Below are 16,350 nucleotides of genomic sequence, written 5' to 3' on the forward strand. Positions count from 1 at the left end.
TTGAATAAGGAACGGGCAGAGTAAGTTGAACTTGAAAGGTTAGTAAATAAGGTTTGGCTCTTACAGCTAAAAACCTTGATGAATGTTCATGTATTTATCATCACTACAGAATTTGGGGAGATGAATATAAATAGCAGTAATTCATAAAATTGAAAGGTACCCTCAGCCTCATACATATATACCTATTTATTTGTGTATTTATATACAAATACCTCAAAGTCCCGAGGCTTAATCCTTAACCAACAGTTACAAATATCTCCTTGGTGGAAGCAGGGAACACTGCAGTGTAATTACTTTGAAGTACTGAGTTTTCAAATATTTGTCATACCCTTTGGTTTGAATCCTCTTCTGATTTTCTCCTGTGTCAGGAAACAGCCAAACATGACTGCGGTGAAAAAAGGAACGGCTGAAATAGGAGAGATTTCCCCTGTAAGAGGAAGCGTTGAGGTGTTGATTGGGATGAGGTGCCGAGCTGCTGCGCTGGGGTTGCTGTGTGATTTCAGTCACCATTTCCTGCTGGCTTGTTCTGTCTGTGCTGGGAGGGTGGGAGGTGCAGGGGAAGGCTGCTGGTGAAGCAGAGGTGCTGGCATGGTTATTGCAGGAAGTGAGGCATCAGTCGGGGATATGACCAGAGACCTTATTAACCTACTTTGCTCTGGAGGTGCAGAAATACTCCAGGAACTGTGCCAAGGCCTGCAGGCTTGTTGGACGTGGAGAGGAACGCTTCTCATCTGGGTTTTTCTTGGTTGGCTGGTGGGAATGGGAATAGAGGTCAGTGAATTGGGGCAGGAATGTGCATGTTATAGTGGTATAAGCTTTTAAAATAAAGAAAAAAGAACTGTAAAAATACATGGAGCTTTATGTGTTTATTGGGCACGTTATTTATTTGTGAACATCACATCCAGAGCTACGCCATTGGCTGAAAAAAAGAATTAAAAATTAAATTTAAAATGTATCCGAATACATGTCATGTGTAGTATAGTAATTTATTGTAGCTGTGGTTCATATAGGCAGTTGAGAAGTGAACAAAAAGGTCTGAAGCATAGTCAGAAAATTTTGTGTAAATGAGGAAATAAATTTGATTTGGAAAGCAGTTTCAATTTTAAGCTTCCATGAAGGAAGACAAATTAAACATTTTTAAAGATATTAGCCATAACAGTATCCCTTTAATTTTCACTCCTTTCTTTTAAGTAAGATACTCTGAATCACTTTTTGTTGGAGGAGACAGATTTCTTGCAGTAATCAGTTTTGCTTTTAGCTCTGATTTGTAAAGAATAAGTGATAATGGCACACATGCTGGAGGGTGTGATTAGAACCAACGTTAAAAGGCTTTTTTAGGACATCGTGGTTGGAAAAGGAGCTCTGGAGAGGTCTGCATTTAGCAGGAGGGAGTGAAGCACACCTTTGAAGTCACTTAACCCTTTCCCATAAAATACCTGTAACTGGAAAGGAAGTGGATGTTTTCTTCAGGCTCATGTGAAAGTTCTACATGAAATCTGTTAGCTTGCATTCAGTCAGTTCTTTCCCTGAACAGATCCCATACCACTAAAAAGACCAGCTCTGAGGATATGTGTTAGAAAGACTTGGCTATTTGGAGTAACTTACAGGTTTTCTTGAAGTGCCTTTGGGTATTTTTTGATTACTTTACAGTATTCCATGGAGAATGTTGAGAAAACTTAATGAAATGCTGAGAATGCACATTGGTAGTCAGTTAATTAAATTGTCTTTTTTTGTAATCTTCTTAAGTAACTTATTTTCTGTTCAGTGCCTTTCCAACAAACACAAATTGTTCACATGCAGATTCCTGCATGCAAAACCTACTTTACTTGCCAAAATATTAAGAAAATATCTAGCAGGTGGAGTATATTTTTTATGTCCCAGATGTCTAAAAGTATAAGAAGTTTTTACTTTTGTCTGTGAACACCTTCACCCAGCTTTTGTCAACCCATATCAGCCTGCCCATGGCTTCTTGTCAGGTGATAGCTGTGTCAGTGAGCACTCAGACTCCTGCAGCTGATCCCCAAGGATGGGTGAAACAGGGAACTGTGTGACTTGGCTTCTCTACCTCAGAGTTAAATCCAAGTGAAATCGAAGTTTCACTCAGTAGTATCTCCTTAGCTATCTTTTTGCAGTTTGCTTTCATATCATATCTCTCAAAAGATTTTTTTTTTTTCCCCCACTGTAAATATTTCATTTTAGGATCTTTGAAGTATTGCCAGCTGGAGGCTGCTACAGAGCAATAGTGACCTGAAAATCAACAGCACATCCAGTGCTTAAATAGCTCAAAAAATAACAGCTGTTCTTTTTGATAATGTCTTTTAACAATGAAACCTTATTTTTCCATGCTTGTGTGCTAAAACCTGTGCCGTCGCTAACAACTCTGCCTCCGTGTTTCAGACTCTTCTGTGGTGCAGCTCCTGGGACGTTTTGTAGGCAGTGATTTACTGCAAGTTTTGGAATATTTTTTAAGTCCCCAAACTGCTGCTGTGAATAGGTGGCCACATGTGTCAGTGTTTGAGTCCCGTGGGCCCTGCTGAGTTCCTCGGGGTGAGCAGGTGTTTAAGGTAGCTCACGGGTGGGAGGGATAACAGGGAGCCATGTGATTTAACAAGGAATGGTGTGATTTATCTCTGAGCTGGGTCTCTGGCCCGTGGGTGCGGGCAGGATCCTGCTCTGGTCAGTGCCGGTCCTCGCTCCGTGGAGTCACCCCGGGATCCCGTGTGCCTCCCTGACCCGTGCTCCTCCTTCAGCCTCCCTGCTGCTGTGGCTGTCGGGGCTCCTGATTGCCAGTTGTATTGCTGCTTTGTGGGGACAGGCCTCGTGCTGTAAGTTCAGAGCAGCCTTCCAGAGAGCTCTGGTCATGGCAGTAAACTGGAGAGGACTGAGCACTCCTCTGCTGTAATATTTTCCTCCTTTTCCTAACGAATCTGTGGGTGGCTTTTCCTTTAAAAATTATAGCTGAAATGACTATGAATATCTCCTTTAAACGAGATTGTATCAGCTTTTGCATCTTTCAGACAATGTACATACAGCCAGAGGGTAAAACCCATTATAATGCCACGCTTATTGCATGAGTGTGTGTGCTAAAACTCTCTTGTTGTGAGAAATCCAACCAAAACAAAACCTGGCTCCTGATGATCCTTCTCCCACCACTGCTGGAGGGGAGCCCAGGTCACCGCGCTGGCAGGACAGGGTGCACAGTGGGCTGTGACACACAGCACGGCAGGGAAGACTCATGTGAGATTAGAAAATTGGGGTCCTCAGACCAGGGGTCCGGTTATCTGCGAGGAGGCTCTGCTGGTTCTCTGCATTCACTGCTGGGGTGAGGCACCTCTAGAGAAACAGTTCATGTGTTACCCAAGAGCCCTCAAAAAGAGATTAATCCCACCTCTCCCTCTCCTTATTCACTTGGCAGAGGCGGAGTGACTGACTGAGATCCTCTCTGACACATGCCTAGGCTGCCATTGTTCCTGAACAAGCGTCTGTCTGTCCTGCCTTTGTCTCGGGGCTGTTGTGTCACCGTGCCAGCACAGCTGTTTGGGGCCAGCCCGAGCTGCAGCAGCCCCTGCCCGGGCCAGGAACGCCTCACTCGCGCCTTTGGGCTGGAAAACTGACTTCCAGGCTACTAAAGTTAGACAGAACCATTCAGCATTTGAATAATTTAACTTCCATTAGGAGCTGTCACAGAGCTGTAAAACGCGTTTTGTGTGCGTTGGCGAACGGTGTGGGACAGGCTGCAGTCTGTGATGGGAGAAAACACTGCTGTCAGCAGGCAAGGTCACTGGAGAGCCTGGAACGTCACCTTTGTCCTGTCTCCCTGGTGTTTGAATCTTTATCATGGTAAATGGCTAAAGCAGCTGCCTTGCGTAAAAACTCAGCCTGTGTGGATGCATTTCCTTTTTTTCCTTCAGTAAGACATCTGTTGCTAAATCCACATGTATCTATTGGTTTGTTTTCTTAAGGATTTCACACTTACGTCCTTATTTTCCTCACCTCTCCCCTCTGCTACCCGACAGTCCATTAAATGTTGTAGGTCAGTTTTTGTCACATTTTGGTAGGGCTCAGTGCCTGGCAGTGACTTTACAGAGAACGGGGCCTGGTCTCATGGCCTGTGCCTGTGTGCAAATTTTATGTACTCAATCAAGCATTTCCCAGATAAGAGATTTGATAAGTGCACAGCCTCTCCCTGCCCTTCCACTTCAGTCTTGGGAATCTTGTGGGTTTGTGAGCTTTTCTAAGGGATTTTTAATATCATCCCATGCTCAAGTATATTTTGAAATATGCCAAGATGTGATTGATTGCGGTACCATGTGCTGAAAAAGTGGCAAATTGGGATCACATGCCCTTGAGTATGAGCTGTGCTGTTTGTTTTAAAGTGGTACATCAAACATGCCTGGGTGAGCAGCTGAAATGCTTGTGGGACCAGGTCACTTACACATCTCAGAGTAAGGCTTGCTGGAAAAGCCTGTGTGATTAAGAGTCAAGCAACTGAAGAAAAAAGTTCACTGACTAATAAAAAAAACTTTCAGAGTAATCCTATTAAATTCCCTCCCTTCTGGTAAGTCCTGATGTAAATTTATAGATATTCTCTATAAATGTGAAGGGAGGTTTGTTTCCGTGATAGAACAAACTCCACCAGCAGTTTCCCACACCACCCCAAGAGCATTCTTTCATTATCTTGCTCCTGTGTCATAATTGCACGGAACAGTCACAAACTTGTTTTTCTACCAGTTGAAACTACAGAACAATGTGTATGCCTTGACCTGGATTCAGGGAGAGAAAAAGTCACTGTTGGCATAGACTCCACCTTGAAAATTTGCCATCAACATGGCAGAGAGTTGCTAAAGGCTTATAATGCGTAATTGAAATGGCTGAATGCCTGCAAGGATTCTTTGAGATAAGGATTGTCTTTGAAAACATTTTAACTAGAGGTCTGGATTGTGTCATTAATCTCTTCTGTAGTCCTATTACTTTTAAAAATTGTATTATTTCTGGTGTGATTAGCTTGCAAAGTAAATAGAAGGTGCAGGTATTGTAAAGTATCTTTTCTCTTTATGTGTTTCATGTCAGACTATTTTAAAAGCTTTTTATGTAGTTCTTAAATATAGCAAGTCATACATACATTCTGTATAATCAGCAGAACAAAAGGGTTTCTGATGGCAGGCGAGTGGCCCTGCTGCACCCACTGCAGTTCAGGGGATGCATCCCATGTGCTGGCCCCAGGGCCGGTCTCCTGCTGTCCCTCACCTGCTCTGGTTGTGATCTGCTCCCCAAAACGTCCTGCCCTTTGCCCCAGCTGTGTGCTGGCCCAGCTCCCACTCTGTCACTGCAGGCATGGGGGCTTGGGATGACTCCACTTGCAGTGTTCAGTGCTGGATCTCCCAGCTCAGGGTCGCTGATCCAGTGCTGCTCCTAAAGGCATGGTTAGAGCTGAGCTATCTGCCTTGACGCAAGATTTAATAACTTATTTTTTGCCCCATACCTATATATAAATTTTTGCTAAGTTATTTTTGGTTTGAATCTTGGTCTGTGATCTCTTTATCCCCAGCTGCAGTTGGTGCTTAGTAAGTGGACCCTTTGAGGCTTCAGTAGTGCCTTGTGATGGATGGCTCCTGCCTGCTGGGCCCTTTGCTGCGGGATTCACCCGTGCTGGAATGTCCTCACAAAGCAGGGCAGGGAATTCAAATGTGTTCTTCTGAGAGCAGCAGTAAGGAAAGCTGCCTTTCTAGCTGTTCTCTCAATTAGCTCCTAGGAGATTTTCCTGCTTTTCTAGTTTCTCCTGGGGATATGTGACCTGATAGCATATTGCTATAAATAATTATTTTACTAGTATCAAAGTAGGTACTGTACACAAACACAAAGCAACATTTTCAGCATCTTTTTTTGGATGCTGTAAATACCAGGTTTTCAGACAGGCTGTTTCCTTTCTTCCTTTCTTGTTTCTGTTCTTTGGAATGCAGGCCTGACAGTTCTGATCTTCAGAACTTGGATTGTTGGTTTTGTGCTGCCCCTTGAAGTGAAATTGCTGGTGAATAGTACAGAGCTCCCAGCCCATGGCAGGGAGGTGAGGGGCAGGCTGGCACTGCTGCTGCTGTGGGGGAAAGAGGAGAGGAATTGCTTTCCAGATGGATACTGCAGGGGATCATCACTTGTTTGTAAAAGTGGGTTGTTTAAAAGAAAAACTGGTCTTAAATGTGAATGGCACAGCATCCCCACTGAACTCCTTCCTCTATGAGAGACTGGGACAAGACTGTTCACCCAAAGCAATTGTTATTGTATGGAAACATTTGGAAGAGCAGAGCAGCCACGCCAGGCCTGGCTCAGCAGAGGTGAACTTTAACAGCTCTGCATGTGCTCAGCTCTTTTTGGTTTTTAAAAGGGGCCCCACAGCTAGTAAAAAGCAGCATCAGTAGATCTGTGGTAGCTATCAAATCAGTCATAGTTTTGTTCTTTAATTAAAGACACCCTCTTTATCAAGCCCTTCCCTCTGCCCAGCGAGGCTGCACAACAGCAGTCAGTGGGAGGAGGGTGAGAGCTCACAGGACCCCGGTGGTACCGGGAGGCACAAAGTGCCAACAGCTTCCTCCAGTGAGGCTCAGCAGCAGCAGAATCCCAGAAATCAGGGAATCTGGGCTCAAAACATTTGACTCTGCCTTCAGTCAGCAAGAAAAAGGTGGGCATCCGTTCATATTTTTAGGGGTAGTGGTTGGAAGGATTTTCAGGTGCTCAGCAACTGTTTTCCTATACATATAATCTCTCTAAGATAATGTTTATTCTAAAATGTTTTCCTTTTAAAAATTGTAATAAATGAATTAGGAAAGGAGTTAGACAAAGTTCTGGCTCAATATCAATAGGAAAAAAGTTATGCAGATTGTATTACTGTTCATGTGTAATTAACATTGATATGAGAACTTCAATTAAGGCAACTGGAAACTGCTTCGTGGCTCTCCTCAGAGCCAGCATGGACTTATTCAACATCCCAAAATTATTTTCCATCTGAACTGATAGTGGTGAAAGCTGACTTGATTTCTGTGTCTTATGCAGCCACTGTTTTGTAGAAGAGCAGCTCCAGAAAACGAGTGGATCCAAAGTCATCAAAAATCCAATTTTGATACCTTTTTGCAGTGACCTCCACTTCAAATGTTCTAGTTCCATATTTTAACATTTCCCTCAGTTTGGGCAGTGGGAGAAGAGTACTTCTGGTCTCATAAAATAATTTATCAAGTTTCAGACTTTGCCTGGAAATGTTTTGGATTACTATTCTAAAATTGAATTCTCTTACTCTAGTTTAATATTTTATTAGAAGTTGGGAATGACCATTTTAATCTAGAATTCAATTACAAGGACACCTTTTGAGGTCATCTGGTAATTCTGTGTGGAAGTATGACACTATCTGAGGACTATACATGAGTGTAGGTTTTCGTTTTATTAGCTTGATTTTTAGACGAATAAAATGGAAATGTTAGCAGTTTTTAAATTTAATTTTCTTAGATAGGAACTATGTAAGTAGATGCTTTACAGTGAAAATCAGATGTTTGTTTAAAACACGCATTCAAAACACCCTGTACAGAACATTTAAATAATTTCTGTGGAGTTTGCTTTGACAAGGAGCTGGTTGTGGAGCTGGACACTGAGCAGGGACATCCCCACTGGGGATGGTGGGAGCTGCTTTGGAGGACTTGTTATCCCTGCTTCATCAGCTCCTGGGCATGGATGAGCCTGTGCTGGGCAGTTTATGAAATTGTAATATCTCAAAACCACCTAAAATTCCACAGCTGATTCTGATATGCTGAGTAATTGCGTGTTACTGTGCACAGGATGGGATGTTCTCTGACTAACCAGAGTGGTGCCTTGCTGGTGTGGCAGGAATGGGGAAGCTGATTGCTGTGGATACAGCCTGAATTTGCAGGCAGGAGATGAGAGAGCTGTACAGGCACCCTGCTGCGTGCCCGTGTCGTTCAGCCTCTGCCTCTGCTGGATCCTGAGCCCCAAGTGTGCCTGGTGGTGATGAAGGACACCTTGTTTTGCAGGTGCCCCCAGGTCCCCCGTGCCCTGTGTGGAGCTGTGTGAGCTGGAGCTCTGCAGTTCTCCTGCCCTTTCTCATCACTTCAGGCAAGAGGCAAAAGTCCTGGAGAAAATAGGAAATATGTCATGGATTAAAAGACATTTTCAGATTGCTTTTAGCTGTGTTTCTCACCACAGAAATAGTGTGATACCACCTTTCCCAAGTCTCCCCTTGCCCCTTGTTTAAAACACAAATGTGCAGGGCTGTTAACAGGTGTCTGCCCGAGGTGTTGGGACTGACTTTGGACTGGTTGAATGGGTTTGAAATCAGATGTGGTACTTGGGACTGAGGTAGATATCTGAACACACCAGTCTAATTTTTTATTTAGGTATTTAAAACATGGACCTGAGGCATAAGAAGCTGCCTTGCGTGTCTGCTGTTGAGTCACATGAGAGAGAAAAGCCAGCAATTTTTTAAGGACAAATGTAGTTATCAGGGTGCATAGCTGGATGTGGATTCTTCTGTGGGTTCAACACTGCGCTGAGATTGAAGTTATTTTGGTCATCCCAGTAAAAATATGCATATACTCCATTCTGTAGTGACGTTTGAGAAACTCACCTCAAAAACTGGGATTGGGAATTGAGGCACCATAATCTCCTTGCTCTAGTTTTATGGTTCTCATTATAAAATTCTATTTTCAGAATCCAATTATTTTAAATTAAAATACTTGCCATGTGCAAAGCACCTTATAATTCCTGAGCTACTATGCTTGCATTCTATAAGTTGTGTGGGAGAAAGACCAGTATCACGCCTGTTTTACGTTTGTGGAAACCTGGATGCCACGTGCTGGTGCTTCTCCAGATGTGAAGTGATTTGGTGATAGACCAATAAATAGTCTTACACTTGCCAGTGTTCTGTCAGAACGGGATTATTAGATCTTTTACCCTCTTTGGAGAGGAAGAAGTGAGCAACAGAGCTGATAAAATCTGATCTGGGCAACTGAGAGAGCGTTTTCATGAGGTATTTTTGGGAAGCAAATGAAGGTATTTTTGTGAAGGAGATGTTTATCCTGACGTCCACTGCAGGTGTTGATGTCACGATGAGCTCAGTGTGTGGCACTGCTGGGCTGGGTGTGTGCTCCATCCACAGAATGGTCCCCTCTGTGTGGCACAGGCTCTGCAGGACACTGCTCAGTGCCCTCACGTTAATGCTTTTTTCCCTAGGAGTGGCTTCACTTTGTTTTGACTCACTGAGCTGAGAACTATAAGAAACTTTAAAATATTCTTTTCTTCTTTAGAAAAGCTGTCTAACAGGAGTATGTGATGTTCTTTATCTTTTATTCTGTAGGTCAGTAACAGATCCACGAGATGGAAAGAGAGTTGCACTCAAAAAGATGCCCAACGTCTTCCAGAATTTGGTCTCTTGTAAAAGGGTCTTCCGGGAGTTGAAGATGTTGTGTTTTTTTAAGCATGACAATGTAAGTAAATTCAAAGTAATCGTGAAATCTTTGAGAAAACCTAAATGTAAAATGGAGGTCTCTGTAACAGAAGTGTGTTTTGTTACAGAATATCTAAAATGCTTTAAAAGCTCTCTGATTTTACAGTGATCAGATTTTCTGGAAACTCAGATATTTCTGTTACAAACACTATAAAAATGAAGCTGTCAAGAATCTAAGGATACTCATAATTTCCCCTCCAAAGTGTTTGCAAACTGACAATCAATACACTTGTGCCCAGCCTGGTTTCAGGCTTTAGGTAGATGTCAGGCTGCACAGGGCTGTGTCAGCTGGACACTTCCTCCTGAGCTGTTCTGCACTCCTTGGTGCTGTCCCCTTTGTTGGTCCTCTCCCAAACCTGCTTTAGGTAAAGTCAGTCAGCTTAAGGTAAAACGTGAACACTGTTTGGGTTGACCCATGAAGTTGAAGTGCATCTGAAGTTTGGGTGTTTCACCCAAATGTCATGAACCTTTCTAGGAGTGTCCAAATGGCCACACTGAGGAGTATCTTTTTCTGTGAGAGGATGGGAATTCTCTGCTGCTGCTTTTCTACATTCTTGCTTTTTTCTACCTTTTTACCTTTTGCTTTTTCTACCACTGAGCCTCTTATGTAGAATGGGAACAACTTTGGGGTTTGCAATTCCCATGTGGAAGCAGTGACTCACAAAACTCTGAAAGACTGAAGGCAGAACAAAGTGTAGTATCCTCTGCTTTTACATTTCTTTGTTGGAATTACTTCTTTCAAAGATTTTATGTTCGTATATATTGTAAAGAAACCACTTTTTATTGGATAGATAAATTTGTGCTTTCAAACTACTACTCAAACAGCTGGAAAAAAAATTTCTTGAGCTAAAAAAGAGAGAGACATTGAATGTACAGAATATCTGACATGGTGGGTTATTAAATTTACATACCTGGTGAGACAGAACATTGGTCTGTCTGTGGGGTAGAATAAAATGAAGCCATGTGAGAAATGTGCAGTCTGTCTTTTTGAAAGGGATTTGTTCTGGAATAGGCCTTGACCTTGTGTGGTGTTTCCTAGGTACTCTCTGCCCTCGACATCCTCCAGCCTCCACACATCGACTATTTTGAAGAAATGTATCCTAAATATAAAAATAGAACGTCTTAATTGAGGTGGTGTGATTTTTCATTAGCTTAGAAGCTGCCAGCGTTTGGTGTAATCTATGAAATGGAGCCACAGAAGCCTCGAGCCTGCATGTGGACAGTTTTATTTCCAGAAGTGAACCTGTAGCATCCCAGCCTCTGAGGGGGTGTTGGGGGTGGGATGGTGCAGGACTGAGCTGAGCCTTTGATTCCACGTGGGCCAGTGTGTGCAGGGGGTGTGGGACTGACCAGCAGGCCCTGCTGCTGCTCACGGGGATTCCCCCAGAATATTTTTTTGAAAACTATATCCAGTAATTAATCTCCTCTCAGTTACTAGTACTTTAAAAGACTTTGTGGTGGTTTCAGAGAGTTGTGCCTTCACAGGCTTTGAAACCCCGAGTTACCAGAGAGGTTTCTGTGGGCTGGCAGGGCTGTGGCTTTCCTTGCTCAGCTCTGTCCTGGTGCAGAGCACATTGCCCAGAGCTGTGTCCCACATATGTTCTGTGTCACTGCTGCAGCAAGGCACCAGCTGCCTCTGGGGAGCTGTGTTCTAGCAGGGAGTTTGAGGGAAAAACTTCACAGGAGTGTCGGGTTTTGGTTTGGTTTCTTTCCTTTTCTAACTTGGCTTGGGCTGTTTTCCAGTTGTGAAGTAGGGAATTTCTGCTTTCTGAAATACTGAAGAGTGAATCCCTGAGCTGGGAGGGCTCTGACTCTCGTGGGAAGAGAGGTTCTTTGCCACTCCTGTGGTTAGACTTGGCCAGGTTGGGTTTCGTTGCTGGTGGGTCTAAGCTGCTTTTTTGTATGACCCACTTTACAATTAACGTGTGGGAAACTGTCATTATTTTTAGGTAACCTGAACTTTTGAAGTATGGTTTGATCTATTTATGTAATACCTTGGATTGATTGGTGAAGAAAGGAGGTGTAATCAACATGGTGATTTTAACCAAAGTACAGCACAGCTTGCTGGTGGACAAACACATTATTTAGTTGAAAATATTGCTGTGCTGTACTGGGGCTTTTTCACGTGAGTTTAGGTGAAGCTTTAAAATTCTGCTTTGGTATTTCTTTCACGTGAAGAGCATATAAGTAGTCTTCAAAAACTGGATTTTGGTTATGTGCACTAGTTCAATGCCCTCATTTAAAACAAGTCATAGGAGTTATAAATCAGATCTAGGTTAAGGATTACTCCTTCCATGTAATTGTACAATCAAGAATATTTAAATGGGATAAGCTTATTTTTATGAGCTTAGCTACTGCCAAGTTTTGAATATAAAACCAAAATGTTAGTTTCCTTCATGGCTAACTGACTCTAAGTCATTCTGAATTGTGTTCTATAGGTCTGTTGTTTTTTGTATTTTTGTTAATTTCTTGACTGTAATATTGGCAACAAAAGACTATTGCTCTGTGTAGTCTTCTTTGTCCTTTATTTTGAAATAATTACAGAAGTGCACTTAGGACCCTTAAATTCCTTAAAAGAATGAGTTAGTAAATGTTTTGATTTATAGCCATTTTTAATTGCATATGCTTCTACTTACTGTAGTGTAAGGAGAACTTACTTGAGATTGGTTTGAAGAAGATCAGGCAAAGATGTTCCGTATTTGGGGGATGTAGATGTCAAAACTTCTTTTGTTGGTCCACTAGTAGAGTTCCCAAAGATATCACAGGGTTGTTCCATTTTACAGTAGGACATATTGAACGGTGATAAAAGTGTAAAGGGCTGGAGTTGGTAATGAATGATTTCCTTTGTTCTTTCCAAAGAGTTGTAGTGCCCTTTTTGGGGAAAGAAATGTAATAAAAGCATGACTAAAATTATATGAATGATGTTTTGCAAATGAGCTGGTAGAGTTCATTTCAATTATTCAGTGTTTCATAGGTACCAGCAGGAATTGCAGAGTGTATTTTTTAAGGAGAACTAATTATAAAACCACCTTAACATTTTAGTGATAAATTAAAAGATTTCTAAGGAAACCGGTGATGAATAAAGGAATTTTAATCTAGTGGGATTTTTGTTTTAGGATGAAAATTCCTGGCAAACACTCAGATTAAGGAATAATTTGAATTAATAATGAGGTTTTCAGTTGAAAATCTTTGTGGCCATTTTGAATCTTATAGGTATTGATGTTTTTGCCAATATCACCTAGTGCAAAAATGAATGATTGATAGCTCTTTTTTTCCAGTTACAGAATCTTCCACAGTTGATTGTAATACTGAATTCAGCAACTGCAGATCCACGGATGTTCTCCTTTAAGAACCATCCAAAGTTCCTGTAGTAACTTTTTGGAAACTTTGCCCATTAAAGTGGATATCAGAAGCTGCTGAAAAGTCACCACTTTTCAGGGTGGGGTCTGGAAAAGGCTTGAATAGCAGTAAAAGCAAAGGTGTGCAGTAAATGCAGAGGTGAAAGCACTGTGCTCTGGGGGATGCTGGGGCAGATCCCTGGTGTCTGTGGGGTGGAGGAGGAGGGCAGAGAGCAGCAAGGTGAGAGGGGCTGCTCAGGCAGGGAGGGGCAGTGCCAGCCCTGCTGTACCGGCAGCTCGGGCTCGCCCTGGGACAGGGATTTCCTTCACTGGGGCCAGCTCCCCTGGGCCAGCGCCCAGACCAGCTGGGCAGGGGCTGCCAGGGTTGCTCCTGGGCCAGAGAATTGGGGTTTGAGGGATGCAGAGACCAAGTAAAGCACAGTCCAGGCCATGATGAGAGTGCCACATCACCAAGGGCGCTTCATCCCTTTCTAACGTTTATCTGTCGCTTTTTAAAATTTACCAACTCAGCAGGTCCCAGCCAGCAGAGCAAGTCAAGTTCTTTTGTGCCGCGCATTTGCTTTGATAATTACTCTGAAGCAAATTGGTACATTTGTAGATCTAATTTTATACAGCTACTTAACTAATTACTGCTGTCAGGAGCAATTTCTCTCTGGTAGCAGCGCTGGGTAGCGCTCAGCGCCGGTGGCCGCCCCACGGCCAGGGCCCGGCGGTGGCACTGAAAAAACCAAAGTGCAGGTACCTGTGCGAGGAGGGACTGAAATCCCCCGGCTCTGGGGCGTTGGTTTTGCTCGGTGTCCCCAGCAGTGGCTGCTGCAGGCAGGGTCCCAGCAGGAGGGGTCGCAGCGGACCCTGCTCGTCAGCCCTGGCTCAATTATGCAGAGACAATAATCAGATGGCTGCTGCCGGGGTTAATGGCACCTCTGAGCCCTGTCAAGGGCTTGATTTAATGCGCCCCAGACCTGCAGTGGTGCAGGTGCCATTTCAGGCCCTCATTTAATTTAAGCTGCTTTAGTTGGCATGGCAACTAGTTGAGACATCTGGGAGACATTATGCTCGGGATTGAGATTTAGGAGGATTTGTGGCGTAGCAAAACAAAAATCTTATCATAATAAAGTGCAGAGTAATGCTTTTGGGTTTTTAAAAATATTTTGCATTAAATTGACTGTTAAAATTTGTTGCAGGTATTCGTTGCAAATTTTAAAAGTCTGGTATAAATATTTAAAAGGGTCTTTGCTAAAGGAAAAGAAAAATTAGAGGACTACAAATTATGGTGTTGCAGAGTTGGGTTTTTTCTTTATGAATTCTTTATGAATGCAATTTTAATTTTTTTTCCCCTCAAAAAGTTGGAGATATTTAATTTATAAAATGAGTTTTTGTGTGGTGTTCTGTTGGCAGATGAACCTTTGGGCCAACAGGGATTTGGCTGGAGAGGGTTTGTAGAGCAACAGATGAAAGCAGAGCATTGACTGGGTAGAGATGAAAGAAAATGAGCATTCAATACTTGGCTGTATCAGTTAGCATGGGGCAAATGTGTTTTACCTCCTTCAGCCACAAATGTGATAATAGCAGAGACTTCTGTTTCAAGTGTGACTGCTAAACTACTACAACAGTAATGTTACTAAAGCAGTAATGTTTTTAATTAATGCCTGTAGTGCCCCAGTATTTATTGCGATGGTTTTTCTGTGTGTGTTGTTGTCCCACAGGCAGGACATTGTCGGGATTGTCTCCATCCTGTGTGCAGCTTTCACCCAATTTCACTGCTTTTGAAACCCCCTGAACACACTCAGGCCCCTCTGGGAGCCACCTCCCCTCAGCCCCACTTGTAATTTGCCTTTCAGTAACTTTGTACAGCTACCTTAATGCAAACTCTCATGGACTAACCTGTTTTCTTTCACAAGCCGTTTTTTATTTTCATTCCTGTAAGGATTTGACCTCTGAAGCAGCTTTCTTCTCTTTAAGTCAATAGTTCTGACCCGTAAGAGCTCAAGTAAGTAGGAGCTAGTGAATGTTTCAAGAGATTCTGTGCCTGTTCTGCTTTTCCTTAACCACTGAACTGCAGATATGTTGTCACTGAGTTGATGCAGAGTGACCTCCATAAGATTATCGTCTCTCCTCAGCCACTCAGCTCGGATCATGTCAAAGTTTTTCTTTACCAGATTTTAAGAGGTAATTTTTCTTCCTCTAAATTTAATGAAAATTATGTAGTGGAAACATTTTTTTTCTTAATGTTTATTCTCATCTTGAATAAGCTTCCTGTAGAAACTTCCTTTAATTTTGTATTTGAATAAATACCAAGCCATGAATACCAATACCAATACCATGAATTATTGTAGCTACAAGAGCATGGCACCCCTGCTGCCTTAAAGCATTGTCAGGGAGAGAAAAGTCATGCTTTTAGAATCAAGGAACAAAAAGGACACCTAGAGTGGACCAGATGGGTAAATATGTGTAATTGTATCCCCTTAAGGCTCTGTTACTGAAAAACAGAGCAGTAAGAGTATCTAAAAATTCCAGTGTGGGGATTAGCAGAGTATCCATGCCATAATCAGAGAGATGATGTTTTGGTTTTGATTTGTTGTTTGCTGGATTTTTGGGGGGAGGGGGATTTTTATAAAAAGACTGCTGAATTCATTTTTCTGTGTATTTTATATACTCCAAAATTTTACCCTGTCATTAAGTGACTGAGTGTGCACTAGTGGCTGGGAGTTACTCATATAAAAACTGAAGCTCAGGCAAAGCCTTTGCTGATCAGGAGTTGCCAGACCTTCTGGGAAAATGCTGTCAGCCTTAAACTTCTTTTAAAAGGAAAAAAAAAATATTTTTTTTTAATATTTCAGGTCTGAAATATCTACATTCTGCTGGCATTTTACATCGAGACATTAAACCAGGGAACCTACTTGTGAACAGCAACTGTGTCCTTAAGGTGCTGCTTACATTTATTGAAGATGTTTGTGTGTGTATGTTGTTCATTTTTAAACAAAAAACAGTCAGTGTGAACACCTTCCCTGAAAGTCCATGTAAATGGGAAAAAATCCTACGGACTTTTTAAAAAGTAGAAATGAAGCAAACATCTGCCCTTCCCCTTTTCTCCCTGCTTCTCCCCACATCTCTGAAAGCAAGAGAGAGGCAATTCCTGAGTGTGGCTTGGGTGGGATGTCCTGTGCCTGGGAGGGGCAGGGGGTTCTCAGTGTCCCTGTGCTCCTCAGGGGAAGATGACACCGAATGCCCAAGGCACTTCCATTAACCTTGGGTATATGGGATTTTGGAGGACTGAGGTGTGTTGTACAGCTGTGCCAAACACAAAAATTCAGTGTTGTTTACATGGTTTTGCTAAGAATTCTAATTGGCAAAGTTTGGTCTCTTTTCTTAACCCTTCTGGCTCAAGACATTTTTAAGAATTCTCCAAGCCCAAATGAGTAAAGCTGAATCTTTAACATTTTGAGACATGTCATGAGCAAATGAAGTTTGTTTGAGTTGAAATACTCT

At 42.5% G+C, this 16,350-nt stretch overlaps 1 protein-coding gene and 1 long non-coding RNA gene across 6 annotated transcripts in view; one reads left to right on the forward strand and one right to left on the reverse strand.

Annotated features, from left to right (window-relative positions):
- The window catches only part of NLK (nemo like kinase), a 37,863-nt gene that overhangs the window by 13,957 nt on the left and 7,556 nt on the right, over positions 1-16,350 (forward strand). For all 4 annotated transcript variants that reach the window (XM_053995272.1, XM_053995271.1, XM_053995270.1 and 1 more), the window contains 4 exons: positions 9,353-9,482; positions 10,542-10,597; positions 14,924-15,030; positions 15,702-15,787. In XM_053995272.1, coding sequence (XP_053851247.1) covers positions 9,353-9,482; positions 10,542-10,597; positions 14,924-15,030; positions 15,702-15,787 — 379 coding nt within the window. The remainder of the gene's footprint in view (positions 1-9,352; positions 9,483-10,541; positions 10,598-14,923; positions 15,031-15,701; positions 15,788-16,350) is intronic.
- On the reverse strand, positions 349-4,602 carry LOC128817112 (uncharacterized). Of its 2 annotated transcripts, none has more exons than XR_008440112.1 (3): positions 4,436-4,602; positions 650-750; positions 349-427 (listed from the first exon to the last, which is right to left on the reverse strand). It is a non-coding gene; the product is annotated as an uncharacterized LOC128817112 (long non-coding RNA). The 2 variants fall into 2 exon arrangements; XR_008440111.1 differs by lacking the exon at positions 4,436-4,602 and adding an exon at positions 3,389-3,435.

This window comes from Vidua macroura, chromosome 20 (genome assembly GCF_024509145.1).
Source record: "Vidua macroura isolate BioBank_ID:100142 chromosome 20, ASM2450914v1, whole genome shotgun sequence".
Lineage (NCBI taxonomy): Eukaryota > Metazoa > Chordata > Aves > Passeriformes > Viduidae > Vidua > Vidua macroura.